The 19,462-nt window shown below is 47.4% G+C and overlaps 1 protein-coding gene across 1 annotated transcript in view; it reads right to left on the bottom strand.

The window, feature by feature from the left end:
• Nucleotides 1-16,215: 16,215 nt before the first annotated feature.
• Gpr26 (G protein-coupled receptor 26) overlaps nt 16,216-19,462 on the bottom strand; it is a 19,088-nt gene continuing 15,841 nt past the window's right edge. Inside the window, exon 3 of the mRNA XM_038317650.1 lies at nt 16,216-16,453. Within this exon, the coding sequence (XP_038173578.1) occupies nt 16,216-16,453 (238 nt within the window). The remainder of the gene's footprint in view (nt 16,454-19,462) is intronic.

Genomic DNA, 19,462 nt, shown 5'->3' with positions numbered 1-19,462 from the left:
CCCACTCCCCATGACTACAGCCGACTCTTTCTAGACTGAAGCAACCCCTAAGAGTGCAAAGCCTGTTCCCCAATAACTGTACTCCCTTCTTTTCGGAAGGGTAAAACAAGAAGGTGTGGGCACAGGGGGAACATGATGGGGTGAAAGGGGACAGAGGGAAAAATCTCTGCAGACACCCTGAAAGCAGAGCCTGGCACCTGACCAAGTCAGTGAGCAGACTGATACAGGGAGATCACCGACACCCAACTTATATGTTGACTAAGTCATCAAACTGGAAGCCCAGCATTGACACTTGGCCACCTGGGTCCCAATGGTGCAGACTCTCAGAGGGAAATAGGAAGTCCCCACATAGCCCCCTCCCCTACTACTCTCCCACCCCTGCTCCTGGCTTGTGGTCACCTTCTGCTTGGTCCTAGCTCTGCTAAGACCCATCTGCCCTCCCAACCTCCCATTTCCCATCCTCCTTTCCAGATGGTGCCAACAAAAAGAGCAGAAGACAGAGTCTCCTTTAGCAGAAGACTTTAGAGTCTCCTTTGTAGCAGACGTTCTGCCTGATTCCCCCATCCCCATCTGATCATAGCTCAGAGTCCAGGGTAGCCCCCTAAGGTCCCCATCCAACCTTTTTTTGAGATGCATATGAGAACCGTTCTTGAGTTGTTACCAGCCATGCAAATGCCAGGCCCCTCTGCAGAGACACTGGTCTCAAAGGTGTAAGAGAAGTATCAAGAGACCCTGTTTGAATGAACTGTCTAGGTGACTCTGAGGTAGAGTCAGTCTGGAAGCTGCTGTCCCCAGAGCTAGCATATGATCCCACCATCTACCAACTCAAGTTAATGATCAGAGCCCATTCTTTTGTCTGAGACACATTCTCCTGCCTATTAAAATAGGCTGGAGTCTGGGGATAGGGCTTACATCACTTGGTATAGTACTTGCCTAGCAAGTACTAAGTCTTGGATTTGGCCCCTAGTACTGCATAAACTGTGTACGGCACATACCTGTAATCCTAGCATTCCAGAGGTAGAGGAAGGAGGATCAGAAGTTCATGGTTAGCCTTGGCTATATTTACATGCCAGCATAGGTTACAAGGGAAGGGAAAGGAAGGGAATGGAAGGGGAGGAGAGGGGAGGGGAGGGGAGGGGAGGGAAGGGAAGGGATGACATCAGAGGTACACTTTATCTCTAGCTACCTGTGTGTCCCAATGGTGTACCAGCTGGGGACCAGCTCTGCTACTACTGTCTGACCCTCATATTTCATAGACAGCCACCACTGAGTTGGTCTGATAGAATAAGAGCCACTCCTCTGAATGACATCCCCTTCTCCCTCCTGTAATCTCCACTCAGTGCGACATCATGGGGACTTTCAGCCAGTAGACACCCTCTGTGTCTCCTTCTCTAGATGATTCTGGCCAGTCAAAGAGCAAAATACCCAGAAATGGAACATGGAGCTCTATGGAGGTTCACCTATTTGGCAGTAAAGACCCAGAGCAGTGTCAACACACACATACACACACACACACAAATACACACATGCACACACACACAAGTGCATATAGAGAAAGACTGACAAACACATACACACACACAGAGACATGCAGACAGACACACACTACATGCACACACACACTATTGAACTTCCTGAAACACCATATAGTGAGCACCCCATATGAATGACTTTCTGTTGTTCTATATCTTTCCATTATTTGTTTCAATGGTGTGCAGTAGTAACTTGTTGTTATTTTAACCAATTACCTGATGGGGCCACTCATGGGGACTTTGGAGACTGGGTTCCTACCCTGCTATCTCCATGCAACCTGCTCAGTGTGTGGTAGTGGAGGATGGAGGGTCTGCCCTGTGCTCATTCTGACCCTGGGACTGTACACAGTCAGGACAAGCTCATGACCAGTCCAGCTTGCCAACACACCTGTTTTATCTTCCCTCAGCCATAGGCTGAGCTGTCCAGTCTCAGGAACCCAAGAGATACCATTCTGGGAAGCCCATCTACAGAGACATCTGGAGGGAAAATAAGCTCTGGTGGCCCTTAAAACATTTCCAGGTGGCTCCTCCCCATCCTAATGGTTGGAGGTGGGGCTCCATTTCCCAGCAGGAATGGCTCTCGGTGCCTTCTTGTCTCCAAGACTTCTGGTTCTAAGCTTCCTTCACCTCACCGCCCTCATGCGGGTGAGGGGACAAGCTCAGGATGAACTGGTAGAAGTCTGACTTAGCTCCTCACACAAGGCCTGCAGGGCATGAGTGTGTTTCTAACGGGGTTCCACAGACATAGCTCAATCTGTGAAGTCGATGGAAGGTCATACCTCCATTCTCACTAACCTGTGACGGAGACTTGGCATTACCCTCATTTATACTGAAGAACAGACTATCGGAATATTAGCTAAGCTGTGGCCTTAATAACAGTGGAAACTATAGAAATCATGTGTCACCTTACTATTTCTGCAGATATTTGAAATGTAGTTGAATGTCATAATAGTATTCATATTGTCATTGGGTCTTGTCTTTTAGTGAAACAATCTATATCACTTTACAGCAACTTTGAGAATGTTTTAGCAGGTATATTTTATAAACACAATTTGGTTCTTTTGAGCTTTTAACTGTTTTACTTCCAAAAAAGTTATTTGGAGGAATTTATTGGTATTATAGACTACTAACAGCCCAAGGCCCATAAAAGTTTACAGACCCCCGCCCCCTGATCCAAAGGAAGACTTGTTAGCATGAAGGATTCTTTCTTTGGGGAAAATTTTTTAACAGTTCTAAAAAATGAAGATTTTTTGATGAGAGAAGGTAATTCTGGGAGTTTGTCAAGATTTCCTGGAGCTAAAAGAAGTCTCAGGGACAGGCGGCTTCCTTCATGAGACTCTCTGTTCAATGGAAATGTGTCTATCAGCAACGAATGCCATCCTAAATGTGATCAGACAAACAGCGCCATCCTAAGTGTGAACGAGTCAAATGAGCTCCGACAGACGTCCCACACTAAGCAAGCAATGGTGCTGTTAAGCAGGTGCTCTTGTATTGATCCCCCAAATATTGCAATATTCCTCTGAGACATCTGTCACCCCAAACCTCATGACAACTTTCTATCATTTTTGGTTATTTTCATGTAAATGGAAAAAACGAGAGACTATGGCAGATGTTTATTAGGGTGTTGGGTATTTGGGCTGTTTCCAGCTTTGGGTTTTGACGAGCAAAGCTGCTGTGAAGACCCAGGCACAGGTCACTCTTCAGACATATCTTCATTTCTCTTGGGGGAAGACTTGCAGTTGCATTTTTGTAAGTGTATGCTGACTGTTCAGAGAAATTGCTGGAACTAGGGGGATGGCTTAGTGGGTAAAGTGCTCATTGTGCAAGTGTGAGAACCTGAGAGCCGATACTCAGCACCCACAAAGAAGCTGAGCATGTAACCCCGCACCTAGGAGGGTCATGGAGACAGGAAGGTTCCCTGTCTCAAAAACCGAGATGGAGGGCCAGCGAGATGGTTGGGTGGGTAAATGTGCTTGCCCCTCAGCATGGATGGGATGACCTGAGTTTGATCCCTGGGATCCACATAGCGGAGGAAGAGAATCAACTCCTATCAGTTATGCTTGCCCACACACACAATAAATTTAAATGCAATGGAAAATCTTTTTAAATGAGGTGGAGAATGACCGAGGAGATACTCAACATCAGTTTGTGTCCTCCACACACAAATGCATTCCCAGCCAAACATACACCGCTAGACACATGTGCACTCCCAGCAACACACATAACCCCTCTACCTGTGTATCCATAGTCACATATGCACCCCAAGAAACACACGTAACCCTTGTACCTGTGCTCTTACAGCCACATAAGCATACACAGGCACACAAACACCAGATCACTTTGCGTCCCCAAGCACAGAGTGTGACTTTCTTTCAATCATTCCACAGCCGTTGGCTGACCTGTCCCACGGGTGTGTGGTGGTGTGGTGACTCACTGCAATTTTAATTTCCATTTGCCTGATGATTCTTGATATCAAGACTTTGCGGTATGCCGTTGGTCATTTGCAAACCTTTCTTTGGTGATGCTTGTTTCTTCTACCCATTCCATAAGGCTATCTCTCTTATGTATTATGGATGCAATTTTTGGCCAGACATGGGAATTGCAAATGTCCCACTTTGCCCTTGCTTTTTTGATTTTCTTAGTGGTATTTCAGGAGCAGGCATTTCCCATCGTGATGAAGGCCAGTCCATCACTTACAATCATTTTTTTTTGTTTCCCAAAGGCATATTTTTGCATGCCCCAAAGTTGTCGAGATTTCCTCCAGTGTTTTCTTCTAGGAAGCTTGAACTTTTGACTTTCCATGTGTGTGTGAGAGAGTTTCAGGAGAAGCTAGTGCGTGGGGCAGGCTGGGTCAAGGTTCGCTTATTTAGGGGCCTGGGCATGCAGCTCTTTCCACACCATTTGATGCAAGATTCTTCCATCAATCAGGGGATTGGCTGACCACCTGTGTGTGTGGGAGGGGGGGGGGGGTTGATTGACCATAGAGGTGTTATCTATTTCTGAAGGCTGTTCTCTTTTTAATTGATTTCCATGTCTAAAAATTTATCACAGCTTAATTTTTAAAGATGAAAAAACTGGAGCTGACAGACAGAAGAGTCTTACACAAAGGCAGATAAAATAAGTCAGAAGCCAGGCTAGAACACGGCCCTTCTAAATACGCACCTCGGAGGAGGGGAGTTGGGGGCGGATGTGATCTAAATACATTCTATGCATGTATGAAAGTGTCAAAGAATTTGAAAATGCATATAAGGCTTACCAGAAGTTAGAAAAATTAAGAAGACAGTGATCTATCCTTATCCTGGGGGAGTCTGTTCCAAGATTTCCACCAATGGGTGCCCAAAGCCACGGAAAATACAGAGAAGTTAAGGTTTTCTTCATAGGCACCAAGCTCACCATTTCTGTAGTTTTTTATGCAGGGGCAAAATTAGCAGACATTTCTCTTTTCTTCTTTGTGATTACCCCACAAGGATATTGCTTCCTTCTTCCTACTAGATCTTAGCACCAGCAAATGACTTTTTTCTGTCCTTACGTTGAGGACTTTCCTCTTTTTTCTTAAATGAAACACTCCGTGGCCTTTCTTAGTCTTATCCACATGGCCAGCATCACTATTCTTGTGCTTTGGGTTGACATTAAGTAACAGGACTTACCTGAACACTCATGGATACTGTGACAGCCATTGAGGCTTCTAAGCAGCTGTGAGCAGGTAGTGTGTGGGTATCGAGGGACACTGTGCATGTAAAGGTCCGAGTCACATCCTGGTGGGACAGAGCAGGGTGTCATAAGATTTCAACATTCTTTTAGAACCATATGCAATTGCAAACATGTAAATTGTTTACCTCTGGAATTTTCCATTTGGTACTTTTGGACCGTGGCTCACTAGAGGTAACCAAAAACTTTGAAAAGAAAACCAAGGTTAAGGGGAGACCACAGACATAAAGAATAGTGGGGCTATGGATGCTGAGGAGCCCACCAGCCTGCCTGGAGGAAAACTGCAGAAGGGACAGACCAGCCAGAGTCTTCCTGGAGCATCTCTTTCACTTTGCACATATTGCTCCACATCTGTAGGCTCTCTGCTGGAAGATGGGGGTGGGGAGAATGCCATCTCCACGTGAACAATGAATGCAGGGTCACAGAGGCAATGCGGCCGATGTGCGGCATGCAGCATCTGGGCCACAGCAGGTGCTCAGGCGGCTGCGATGGTCCACACCCTCACTCAGCACCTTGCTCCTGAAGTGGCCCAAAGGCTGATCCTTGGTGGTGAGGATAGCCTCTGTGGACCTGGGCATTCCATCTGCAGACACAGACTCCTTCCTGATCCAGCTCCTGAGTCTCTGCAACACTTCTCTGCGGCATAAAAAGAGAAAACCTTATAGCTGGAGCTCTTAGGAAGTAGGCCTGGCTGAGACCCCAGTACCATGTATATGGCAGCAAGAGGGTGGCTTCTTCCCCTTGCAGAACTCTGTCTTTGGAACCCAGCTCCTGAATCACTGGCAAAGCCCTGAGAGCCTGCCCAAAGGTAAAAAGTTGCATGGTGCTGAGGTTTGAATCTGCTTCCCCTCCCCCAAGCAAGTGATGGAAACTGAGTCATCAGCGCAAGAGTGTCAGGAGGCAGGGTCTAATGAGAGGCTCTTAAGTAGTGAGGCTCCACCTTCAGGCCCGGATCAACACCAACTACAAGGGGATCCGGAAGCCTCAAGTTCAGTTTCTTACATTCTTTCTTTCTCGCCATATGATGTCTCCCACCATGCCTGACATCAGCCCCTCGATCTTGGGCTTCCCAGAGTTCAGTGCTGCTCTTGGTACATTGCCCAGCCTCAAGTACTCTGCTATGGCAACAGTGAATGATTTGGTACACATTGCATTTGGAGGTAGTAGAGGACAAACCTCTCCCGTGGCAGGTGTGGTTTGGGGGGCATGTGGCACAGATTGTGTGAGCTTGCACACCTTAAGATGACTGTCTCAAACTCAGAGCTGCATGAGGCCAGAGGCAGTGACAGGGTGTAGATAAGAGAACGTAGTCTCAGAAGGCGAGGGAGAAAAGAAAGACAAACGTTGGTGCCACCATTTCTGACAATTAGCTTATACACAACAATGTGTCCACACTAAGTCAGTCAAGTACAGGTGAGATTTTATAACAGGTATCTTTATTGGACAGAATCACAATATATATATTTATATATTTCCCTTGTATTAACCATCAATTCTATCATAAAAATATATTACAACATTTGATATATATTCACAAAACACAAGCCATTGTAAACAGAGCAGGCAGCGTTGGCCTTGGATTCAAATCTCTCTCGAGTCCCGTTCCAGTAGAATACAGCTGTTGGCAGGTGTGTCACAGGGAAGGTAAGTGTCGCCACATTGGGAGAGAGAGTAGTGATACTTCACTTAAGAACAAATGGAGTCACAGTTTCATTCATTAAATTAGAAAGCAAAGTTAAAACTACAATGACGTAAGACACCAAACTTTTGCTCCATTTGGCACTCAGCGTTCAGCTGTTTGTGTGGAACCTCCACCGTATGTAGTATGCACACACGGGCATGTGCACTGGTGGGAGGGGCACTGACTCTGCAAACACATGAGCTTCCATTCGTCTCCCTAAGACCTGGGGAGGACCGCAACACCGTGGGAACCCCAACCAAACATTGCCAGAAATATCTTTTATTTTCCTAAATCTTAAAGTTTTCTTGAAATGTTAAAGATATAAAGTGCATTCCCTTGTAGGAGTCTAGCCTCAGCCTTGCTGGACACACCTGACGTTTCCCAGCCGTGAGGACCCTTACGTCATCCACTGGCTACTTTCTGGATGCCTCAAGCTATGAATGACATGAGCCTCCTCATCTTCCTTTGTGGATAGCAAAACAAAGGAAATATATGAAAACACAGGGGTGCAACGCATTGATTGTCGGTGCCCTGGTGCCCAGGAGCCTCCAAGATGGCCTGCTAGCAGGGGCTTTCCTCCAGCTCGCCTCTCACCCGCAAGAAATGATGCTGCTTCTACGGGATACAGGGCAAGGTCATTCTGCTGTGCTTGCTTGGGGAAGAAGAATGGACATAGCTGATAGCATCTGTTCTCATCCACTACACAGGACACAACACCAGAGGAAGAGTTATAGCCACCCAAGAGCATCCTCCCCAAATGAGAAGTCTCCATTTAGATGCAAGGTTTCAACTCCTCCCAGAGGTGCCTAAGCAAAGAATGTAATTCATTCAGCATCGAGTTAACTGCCCCAGGTGGCAGGGAGGCCAAGGTGAGGTACCCTTTTGATTTGCTACTTGCAACTCAGAGCAACTGGGTTTCCTGCAGGGGACCCGGATGGGATTGGCTGGACACCAGATCCCATGAATGCCCCTATGCTCCAGGAGAGATTGTGTTTACACACTTCTTGTAAAACAGGATTGTTGAGGTTTGGAATCGTTTCAGTTTGCAAGGAAACTTGGCATTTGAAGCTTTCTCAAGCAGGGCGGGTTGGTTACTATTAATAATTCAAGTAAAGGTTTGGCAACAGAGGAGCCAAAGGAAGGCAATGGGAGGCTGGGGATTTGGGGATTGGGTGTTAGGGATTTTAACCAGCCTGAGCAATTACTACAATCTGGTTCCAGTCACCCAGACACATTGCAGGAATGTCATTGCGATGGCCTCTGTTGCTCTCTACCCTAAACCTGTTCTTGTTGGGTGCTGTGGAGTGTAGCTGAAGCCTGGGACTGCCTGTCTCCAAAAAGGAATTCTAAGCCCTTTGAAACCATCACGACAAGATCTCTACTTCCGTACTAGGGAATGCATATGATGGTGATGATGCAGACTTACTGGGCATGTGTGAGGGGACATGGGTGTTCCTAAGACCATCTACATCCAAGGGGTACACATAGGCTTTTGACTCTAAAATATCAATTGCTTAAAAAAAAAAATCCCTAAACGTGGGTGTGCATGATAAAACAGAACCCTGCTGCTATTGGTTCGAGTCACATTTGACTTTTAAATGTGAAGTATGTATTTACATGACACATTGCAGGAATGAACTATTCATCTTCCTTGCAAAGGAAGGTGAGGGTGTGGAATGTCTAATAAGTGTGAGGACAGCCTTTGCACCACGACTGTGTTATGGTACACTATGCTGTGTCAGTTCTTCATTTGTTCCTGGGGATTGGCAGCAGTATACCTCAGACCCAGCACGGATGCTAACTGTGTAACGCTCACCTAGAGAAAATGAAGACACTCCTTTGCCCCCTCTCAGGATCTCATCAGAGGAGGTGCCCTGGGAGAAGGCACCTGGATTTGGTCTTCTGGGACTTAATCGTAGCTGTGTGGTGGCTCATGCCTGCAATGTCAGCACCCAGGAGGCTGAGGCAGGGTGATTGCTGATCACTGTAAGATCTGGTGCAAGTTTGAGACCAGGGTGGGCTATATGGTGAGTTCAAGGCCAGCTGGGATAACCTGTCTTAAAAATAAGCAAATAAGTAAGTAAACATCTAAACAAACAAACAAACAAAAGAGGAATGAACACCCTCAGTAGGAATGAATGTTGGCTTGGTTGCCTACCAGAGCTTGATGATAGAACCCTATTGCTGAAAATACTGCACACATTAATCACAGGACATGGTAAAATCAATACTGACCAGGAAGCTTCATCCATTGCTGGCTAGCTCTCACAGTATAGAAGGGGCTATGTAGGCTGTTGGAGAAAATGTCATCAACAGTTTTAGCCATCTGTGAGCCCTGATAACTATAATAAAGACAAACATAGCAAGATTTGCCCATGGGTGTGTACAATAGTGTCACAAATGTTGTGGGGTAACCAATCATTTTCTGGTTGGATTTAAGGTCTACTGCACAGGAAGAAACACATGCCTGGTACTGCAAATCTGTCCAAGAATCCACAGATGGGGAGTTCACAGGCTCCATGTGTGTATGTGTGTATGTGTGTGTGTGTGTGTTATTTTAAAGATTTATATTATTTATAGTTATATTATTATTTTGATAAATGGAGACAGCATTAAACGGCCCTCTTAATCTATATATTTGTGCTATTCATAGATGAGTGCAGCTTGTAGACCTCATCAAAGAAGTTTCTTTATGCAGTGGATGATGGTTTGTAGAAAAAGTGCAGAGAATAAATAAATGTGGAGTGCTTAGTCACAAACACGATATCTAAATAACACACACACACACAAACACACACACACACACACACACACACATGTGCGCGCACGCCAAGGCTCATGGCCCATCATGGGAACTAAAAGATTTGAAAATCAGAGGCTGGGGAGGACCAGACTGACATCGCCGTGTCTTCTGGCCATGAGAGAACTACAGTGCTTGCTCTCACAGCAGCTGTGGCTGCCTGCACGAAATCAAGCCAGCCAGTGTTCGATCCTGGGATAGGAAGTGGCTCATGAGCCCTCAGCCCTAACTAAGAAGGTACAGACAGTTTCTGCCTTCTGGAAGAGGGAGAGTCAGTTTTGAAACATGTTGTCTGATAGGATGACCATGTTCCACACCTAGAAATATATGAACAGCCAAGTAGACACAAATTTGGGGTGGGGTAGGAAGGTAGGAGCAGAACTGGGAGATGTTAAGGGGAGGAATTGGGGTAACTAGGATCAAAACATATTATATAAAATTCTCAAAGAAATATATAGATATCATTAAACATTGACCTCCAGGATCTCACCTCCCAGCACCTTCAGGTTGGGCAGTTTTCAACCCTCAGCAAAGTTTTATTCTGCAGTAAATGGAGTTTAATACAGAGACCCATGGGGGGTCAAACTACAGAATGTAAGAGGCTCCAAGAGTATTCATCTTTGAGCGCTCTTTCTGTGTAAGACATCTACATGATGCCTCCTCCGCCAAGGCTCAGGGACCATCAGTGAAGAGCAAGGAGAAAGATGAGCAGAGCCAGAGGTTGGGAGGAGTGCAGCCAAAAGATGTCTTCTGGTCATGACAGGACTTCAGTGTACACATGAAGTCACAGCGGCTGTGGCTGCGTTCTCCTGCATAAGTTAAAGCCAATCAAAATCCCAATGTGGATCAGGGAGGGGATTACAAAGCCCCATTCTCTGGCTGAGGAGCTGTTGGCAGTGATGGCTGCTTTGGGAGTATCAGTTTTCTTCTGAGGTCTGTCTCTGGGTGGATTGCCCTGCTCTGAAAGACAGCCCTACACACCCACACATACCAGCGACACCATTAGAACTCGGTGGTTAAAAGAAAAAAAAAAAGAGTGCACGAAGTTGGGAGGGAGAGGGGTGGAAAGGAGTGGAGAGACAGACTAGGTGGTGAGTAAATAAGTAAATAAAATATTTAATTAAAATGAATACGTGTCACTCCCCTCAAAATGAATGCAGTTCCGTTCGCCTTTTCCCTCTCTATCCTTCCTTCCCTTTTTTCCTTTTTTTCCTCCTGCTTTTTCATTCTTCTCTTTTTGGATAGCTAAATATCTGTCCATTTTTCTCCCTATCATCTTTTTCTATGTTGTTCTGATTTTAAGAGCGTGCATTGTGTTGGCCACAGATGGCATTCCCTGTGTCTCAGGAGTTACTGCCCATTTCTGAGCACTCCTCCCTTCCAGTGTTTCTGAATGCACACTAAGCCCTGCCCTACTGGACCTTCCCCAGGCTGGTCCATATCTCCTGTGTCTCACCCCTTTGCCGTGGCAGTTCTGGCCCAAAGTTCACTGCCTCTGCAAAGTCTTCCAGGGCCTCTGGTTAACAGCACTGAGCAACACCCTTCACCTAAGCCCACGTAGAACTCATATTCCCCGGGGGGCTGGCACAGGAGGCTCTGGCTTGCAGAACTATGGGGTGACAGGTGAGCACTCCCACATAATTCATAACTGCCTGTCACTCTTGCTCAGCTCCAGTTTTGCCACCAACCATTCAGCACGTCATTGCAGGGGCCCATTCCCTGCCCCCCCCCCTCTGAGCAGGCCTTGACTTCTGATGTCTGAGTCAGGATGACAGGAACCACCCTCAGTTTCAGCTGTGCCCTCACTGTATTCAAGATCACTGAAGTTGGACAGTTCCATTCCTTAGGACCCATAGCTCCTCCCTCCTGGGAAGCTGATTGCCCAAAGTGTCCAGCTCCTGCACTTCACTCTGTGTATGGGGAAGGAGATGAAGAGGCCTTTTACCACACAACAGTGCCTGAAGAAAGGCAGGAAAAGGCCGAGTGGAAGTGGGAGATGCCAGGAAGGGCGGGAAACTTACACGGCAGGCTCCCGCTCCACACACAGATTCATCTGCTGGGCCTGAAGGAACAAAGCAGAGCTCCAAATCCTCTCCTCACCAAAGGCTCTGCACATCATCTCCATGTGAATTCTAAGGGTCCAGGGACTCAGAAGCCTCACTTGGGTTGTGGGGCGGGGGAAGGGGATGCTGCACGTTACTGATGCTCATGGAGCTAATGACCCGAAGTTTCAAAGTTTCTTGAAAATGCCGGTTGACAAGGAGTCCTCAGCACCTAAAACACTAATCCTTTAATGTCTCTGAAGGTGAGCTATCACCTGAATCAGCTGCCTGGACACCAATATATAGATCACAGAATCCCAAGTCCTGCCATCTGGCCTGAATTCACCTCTGAAGGGGGAACTCAGGAGTTCATACCAAAGCACCTCCCTTGGTGACAGTGGGGATGGGGGAGTTTAATAGCCATTCAGACCCTCAGATTCTCAGGAAGGTCTCCAGGTCTTTCCCAATGGTGTTCATGGGCTGGAGTATGTGAGCTGATCCAAGAGGTTTCTGGCACCATAAGAATATCCTCACCTGGCGGTGGTGGCGCACTCCTTTAATCCCAGCACTCAGGAGGCAGAGGCAGGAGGATCTCTGTGAGTTCAAGACCAGCCTGGTCTAGAAGAGCTAGTTCCAGGACTGGCTCCAAAGCTGCAGAGAAACCCTGTCTCGAAAAACAAACAAACAAAACAAACAAACAAACAAAAACGGAAAAGAAAAAAGGAAAAAAAAAGAATATCCTCAGTAAAATCAGGTAACTGACTTAACCCTGTGTTAAGGTCAAATCCTGACAACACACCAACTCTGGGTTCATCCAACAGCCACATCCCAGCCAAGTGCTGATGACTACCTGCCTCTAAGCCTGGGAAAGAGTGACGGTGAGCATACAAGCGTGGCCCTGCCCTGTCTGCCTTCTCTCGAGGAGAGAGGCACATGAAAAACAAAACAAAGTGTATCTCACAAATGCAAGGCAAGAGTTTTATTGCTCAGAGTGACAGGAGCCTGAGCTGAGCCCTGGAAGAAAACACAGTAGGAAACAAGCCAAGGAGGTCACCAAGCCCTGTTTGTCTCCCAGCTGAAGGCAGACAACTGTCAATGGGAAGTGAGCTAGCCAGACACCGGGACACCAATGGCGTGCCATTCAGCAAGCATCCTGTATGCCCAAGGGCCGCAGGTTTCTGAGATCCTGACCTCCTAGAAGGGGATGCAAGAAAAAGGCAGATTGGGGCAGAGAGATTATAAAAGGCAAGCCCTCTGAGCGGATTCTGGATCTGGAACTGAGCCCTCTGTGTGGATTCGGGATCTGGAAGAAGCCTCTCCTCTGTCAGCACTACTCCCAAGCTTCACAAAATGGTTTCACCTGTCCAGTGGCCCTCAAGCCCAAGTGCTGTGAAGGTGACTCCGGGAACCAGCGGGAGTCAAGCAAGTCACTGAGACCTTGCACCTTGGGGGGACGGAGTCTTGTTTCATATACCTCACACCTGAGAAAATCACACGTTGTTTGATTAATTAAATTGCCAGAATGAGGTAGATCACTCAGGTGGAAGCAGTGACCTCAGGGGGTGTGTTTTAGAGATGTGCAGACTGGCTATAAACTTTTATGGGGAGGCAATTGCCGAGGCATTGGCTGGTGCTCACTGCCAATGGAGCCGCTTCCTTCTCACTTCCCTTGGGTTTTCAAGCCCGTGCCTAAGTGATAATGAAAACTCTCCATCAATGGGCTTATCTGGGGTTCTTGTCAGTGGTATGATGCCAATGTAGTGGGTTTTATTAGATGGTAAGCAGTTTTAGAGGCATAGTGAAAATTACAGCATACATCCTTCCGGATAAGTGGTGTCGTGGGTGGCAGTTCCTGCTTCTTAGTTATGGAAGGGACAACGAGATCTTGGTGCAACTCAGGGTGCAATATGTTGCTGACACAGAGCAGGCAGAGAAAGGATTGATAGGGTTACTCTTCCTCCAAGCCAACATGGGAGAAGAGGATGTTCCTACTCACCTCTGCCTGTCTGCTGACCTCTCCCTCTGGGTCACCATTGCTATTTTGCCCAAACTTTAGCAGTATTTGTGTGAAGGGGGAGATTATTTGGTGCATGCTATCTTGGCTCTCTGCTTGATTTGAACTTCCCTAGCTCTTTGAGTGTTGGGACAACAGAGGGTAGATGCAGCTGCTCTTCCCTAGCCGAGCTATAGCAGTGATTGCGGTGATTTATGCTAGATGGGACCAAATGGACTCTGAACCAGGACAGTTTTGTCCCAGAAACAAATATGTGGCAGTGTTGTTCTGGTAGATGGGTGACAACCAGCTCTGGGGGAAAGGCCTGATTTACAACACTTAGTTATTCTGTGTGTATTAGAACTTTCACCATGGCTAAATTCAAGCTACCTGGGTGACATCTCTTGTCACAGGAGGGAAAGGTGTACCTCACCAACTCCCCCATAAGGTTGGTACAAAGTCCAAACAAGTGTCCTGAGGAGTCCCAGCTGGAGCCCAGGTTCTTTTTCCCCAACAAGGTAGGTGCGAGTACACCCCTCCCAGCAACGGGGAGATAGTAAAGCCTCTTTAGATGTTACAACTGTCTCCATTGGAACTCTGAAGCCTGACAACACTGGACCTGGTGGAGTTGTTTTCTAAATGAATTGCCAAGAGTTAATGATAGGCTAGCTTTTCAAATAGACAAATAGACATTTCTCTGCCTTTAACTACCAGGGCTGCCTGGCAGGGAAAACCAACGTTCTTCGGGTTGGTCCCAGGTGGAGAGTTCCCTTTGTACTTGCGAGGCTAGGTTGTGTAAAGTTTCAAGGAAGGAAAGATGCTTCTGACTTGATGGCGCTCCACCCTTCCCACTCAGAGGAGTCTCTTACAGGGCAGAGCAACAACTACTCTGAACATTCTCAAGTCAGTCTGTAATGATGAGACAGGAAGAAGGCATGGACTGTGTGTGTGTGTGTGTGTGTGTGTGTGTGTACATGCACACTGCTCTGTGGGGGTTAGAGGTCAACCTCAGGTGTTGTTTCTCAGCTGTCATCTAGATTGCTCTTTTCTTTTTGAGGTCCATCATTGGCTTGTAACTCACTAGTTCAGCTAAATCTTGGCTGACCAGTGAACCTGGGGGGGGGGGCGACCTCTCTCGATTCTCCAATGCTAGAATTATAGGTGCATGCCACCATGGCCAGTTTGTCTTCAGTGTGGATTCTTAGGGTCATTTCTCCAGTGCTAGGATTATAGGTGCATGCCACCATCGCCAGTTTGTCTTCAGTGTGGATTCTTGGGGTCAGACTCGGGGCTTTATGCTTGTATAATAAGCACTTTACTGGCTAAGCTATCTTTCCAGTCCTTATCTTAGGTTTTAATGAGGCCAAGACAATGGTTCCCAACAGATCTGCTTGTATATTACTGGAAGTGCATCCTATACTAACTACACTCTCTCATCAGTGCCACAAAGCACTTTTGTGGTGACCTTGGACCGCCCCTGCTTTCCCAGGACAGAATTGCAGAATGAGGGTAAGGAACCACCAGGATAGTGGAACCCAGTATCTGAAAACGAAGACTGCCTCCCTTTTCAAGTCAGCTCCTGGGCATCCACCTCACAGGAGATGATGGGAGAGATGTCTAAGACAAGAGGGAGTCCTTCCTACCAGCTTAGATCCCAGGTAGGGCGGTAGGACAGACCGGACACCTTCTTCCTGCTTTACCAGGCTCTCAAAACTATGGCATGCAAATCAGAAGAAGGTGACTTCCTTCTCAGATTTCAGAGAATCTAGCGTTATCTATTACCTGTCTATTGAGACCACTCTCATGCTACGATTGTCAATACACGCAAATATTAGTTTGTTTGATGGAAGAGGGGCAGAAGTTGAATCTAAATTGCCATTCCTTGGACAACTGGTAGGCAGCAAACTGGTTGTTAAACACTTTTCCATTGAGTGCAGAGCCCAAGGGTATCAGCCGAGCATACTGTAGTTGGCACCAGCTGGATAATATTTGGGTTACAGCAGCCACCACTACCAAGTGGAAAGGGTTGCCATATTAGACATGGGCCAGAGGACCACAGCCAGCCTCACTTTCAGCATCACTGAAATGTCCCTTGGAGCATGGAGCCCCATTACCAGTAGCTAGCAAACAGGTGTGTGCCATACCCTACACCCGCCACCAACACTCTGTGTCCTTGACAGTGACTAGCCTACCATTCTTTGGGAGGCCTTTGGTGAGTCTAAATGCTCAAAACACTCCCAGAAAGAAAGACCAGTCCTGGGCCCATGGCCATCCTTTGGTGATGGAACAGTCTGACATCTACCCCGGAAAAGCCAAGAAGCGGGCCCTGGAACTTGTTCAGACATCAACATCACTGCAATCACCCGGCAATGGCGGCAGTTAACGTCCACCCAGGAGACCAGCCCACCTCCCTTTGCTCTGTCCTCTCGTTCAGAATGCCCCAGCAGGAGAGCGGTCCTTCATTCCGACACCGGCAGAATGTTCTGGCTGTGAGAGTCACCTGTGAGACCCACGGAGTGGGAGCGGATGGAGCGTCTGTTGAAGATCCTGTTCAGAAGCTCCTTGCAGCTCCGACGGTATTGGTGTCGCAGCAAGGAGTACACGAAGGGGTCAGAGGCGGCCTTGCTGTAGGCCAAGCACTTGGACAGCACGCCCCAGTGGGAGCCAATGGGTGCTGTGGAGAAGAGTTCCACCAGCCTGTGGAGAGATGGGAGTGTGTCACTGAGGGTGCTGTGGGCGCGTGTTAGGGGCATGGAACCCTGTCAGGTAACAAGGAAAGCAATAATGATTCCCAAGCGCTCTGCCAACTGTGCACACAGGTTACTGTAGTGAAGCTGGGAGACATGACGACCTCGTATCCCCAAGCTCATAGGGGCATTCAACAATAAAGGAGGCATTTAAAGCTGTCACCTCTGCTTCTGACCCCCACAAGTATTTACACTCTGTAGGCCCGCGTGTCTTATCTGTAGAGTAGGGAAGTCAGATGGGCTTGTTTCTATGATCTTTTAATCCATGAGAGTCTGGTTTGGCTCTGCCTCAAATTCAGTTCCGCCTTCCTAAGGAGTCTATGTGGGAGGGAGGGCTGAGAAAAAAATAACCTTGGCAAACATTCCGCAAAGCTCCAGCAGAGCGTCTGCCAGGGAGGAAGAGCGATTCCTAGGATGGGTGTCCTGCTAACCTCTGACAATAGCAGTAGTCAAGAGACCAGAAAGTGATCTTTGTCTCCTGAGGAGGGCAAGGGAGATACATCCTGTGTGTTCAAGAGTTCAGTTTTTCGAGATCTTCTCATAGCCATAGAACTCCCTGAGTGGTGCATACTCCAGCCTTCAAGGGCGGTAAGAATTCCTCTGTCTCCTCTACTATCCCTAATTATGATTGCTCTCTCTCCCCTCTCTCCCAAGTGTTCACAGCACCACTGGTCAGACTTGAGAGAGCATGGAGAGTTTGGAGACTCTAAATCACTTCTCCTCCAGCCACTGTCAAATGAGAAGGTTGAGATCCAGAAAGGAGAAGGGTTGTAGCAAGCCTAGTGCCCGTAACCAGCTAGGTTCCGGCAGCTGATCACCACCTGGGACATCTTCTGGATGGTTCTCAGCTTGGTGGGTCACCTGGGAGAGGGCTCAGAGACAAGAAGGATAGAGCATAACTCTGCTGCCAATTTAGTTTCCCTAGCTTGGGTCTTTGGGCTGAAGTTGTGTGATGGGTCTTAGAGTCAGTGGGAAGAACGGACAGGTGCTTTATGCCATTCCCACTGAAACTCTTTGTTTCGGATGGATCTCCAGTGAGCTCATCATGAGACCACTGCCTTTGCCCCATCTTTCCATCCTCATCCTTTAGCCCCGTGGAGAACCAGGGATACCTTTCTCCTCATTTCACTGACAGACTGCATGAGGAGCTGAGGAACTGGAGATGTGAGCAGAAGGGAAATATTCACTTTAAAAAAAAATCTATGCTTTAGAAGTGATGAATTAAAAGAGACAAAAGCCCCAAATGGACATGTCACACTTAATGAAATAGCCAAATGCTGGCTCACTGTTGCCGTGTGTCTATTGCTGCAGATAAAATGCCATGTCTGAAAAGTAATTTGAGGAAGAAAGGGTTTATTTGGCTCACACTTCCATATGACTGTTCATCATCAAAGGAAGTCAGGATAGAAACCCAAACCGGGCAGGAACCTGGAGGCAGGAGCCAATGAAGAGGCCATGGAGGGGTGCTGCTTACTGGCTTGCTCCTCATGTCTTGTTCTATATACTTACTTATAGAACCCAAGACCACCAACCCAGAGATAGCATCGCCCACAATGGGCTGGGCCCTCTCCCATCAATCACGAATTAACACTCTACAGGCTTGCCTACATCCTGATCTTATGGAGACATTGTCTTAATTGAGGCTCCCTCCGCTCAGATGACTTTAGCTTGTGTTGAGTTGACATAAAACTAGCCAGCCCACCATGTGATGTCCAATCATGTTTCCCAAATGGCCTGTATTCTGTATATTGTTAAGGTTGATCCTAGCATCATGGATCGCCCCAAAGGATAGGTGTGTGTGTTTATGTGTATATGTAGATACATACATGAATGCATTCATGAAAATCAAAGAACAACGTAGGTGTGTTCCTTCCTCAGACACTTTCCACATTTTATTTGAAATTGCAGGGTACGTCATTGGGCTGGAGCCTCACCAGGTTGGATAGGTTATCTGGCCAACAGCTTTGCAAGGATCTGCCTGACTCCATCACCAATTTTGTCCTGGCTGAGGTTACAAGCATCTGCTGATCCACCATGTCTTTGACATGGGTTCTGGGGATCTGAACTCTGGACTCATGCTTGCATGACAAACACATTGCTGTTTGAGATATCCCTCCAGACTCCCCCAAAGAATTCTTTTAAATGCTCGATTAGCAAACCACCCAACAAGATCAAAAATAGTATTTGGAGGCTGTGTAGGGTAAAGTTATAGCGTTTGCTTCCCCAAAGTTTTATCTGAGGTCTGAACTCCCTCAGATAATTTCCAGCTTGTACCTCCTTTGGACCAAGCCCTTGCTGTGTACACTCTCTTGTCTCACAATGACCCTGCAGAGAAGGGCTCATTCCCATCTTACAGATGAGGTCATTGAGGTCGGAAGAGGGTGAGCAGCAAGCCAGGGTCTCCTGCCACGAAGTGAAAGTCCACCCTCGAAGCCTGGCTACAGGCCACGCTGGACCCTGGAAGTCAGCATTGCAAAGTGACAAGATGAGCTTTGGGGACCCTTTTTATCCCCAAGAGGCTATTTCCATGAAGTCACGATTGGCTGTGCTAATCCATTGTCTCTTGTCCCTCCCCATAAAACCTGTGGCAAGTTCTGGTTTAAAGTCTATGTCTAGCCTTTGACAGACCGCAGACAAAGGAAAGCTTCAAGTGGACACAAACCAGATTTGATTCCATGTAATTCTGGCCAAAGAGATGTGAGGATGTCTTCCTGCTGTTTAAGCCTCTCAGTGTGGTACTCAGTTCGGGCAGTGCCAATACTCCAAAACACCCCGAAAGAACCCCACAGGGATATGGATGTGCCGTTAGGTTGCTTGGTTGTTTTGAGGTCCCTGGCTGTAACAACACTGAAATGGAACCAGATCCCCACCCTGTTCCCAGACCCCATAGAAGCCAAGGAGACACAGGGACTTCCACGGTTTGGCACCTCTGGTGCAGCATGGCCCCTCTCACTCCCCA

The sequence above is a fragment of the Arvicola amphibius genome, chromosome 1 (assembly GCF_903992535.2).
Source record: "Arvicola amphibius chromosome 1, mArvAmp1.2, whole genome shotgun sequence".
Lineage (NCBI taxonomy): Eukaryota > Metazoa > Chordata > Mammalia > Rodentia > Cricetidae > Arvicola > Arvicola amphibius.
Note: the sequence above shows the minus strand (reverse complement) of the source record. Positions and strands in the feature narration are given on the sequence as shown.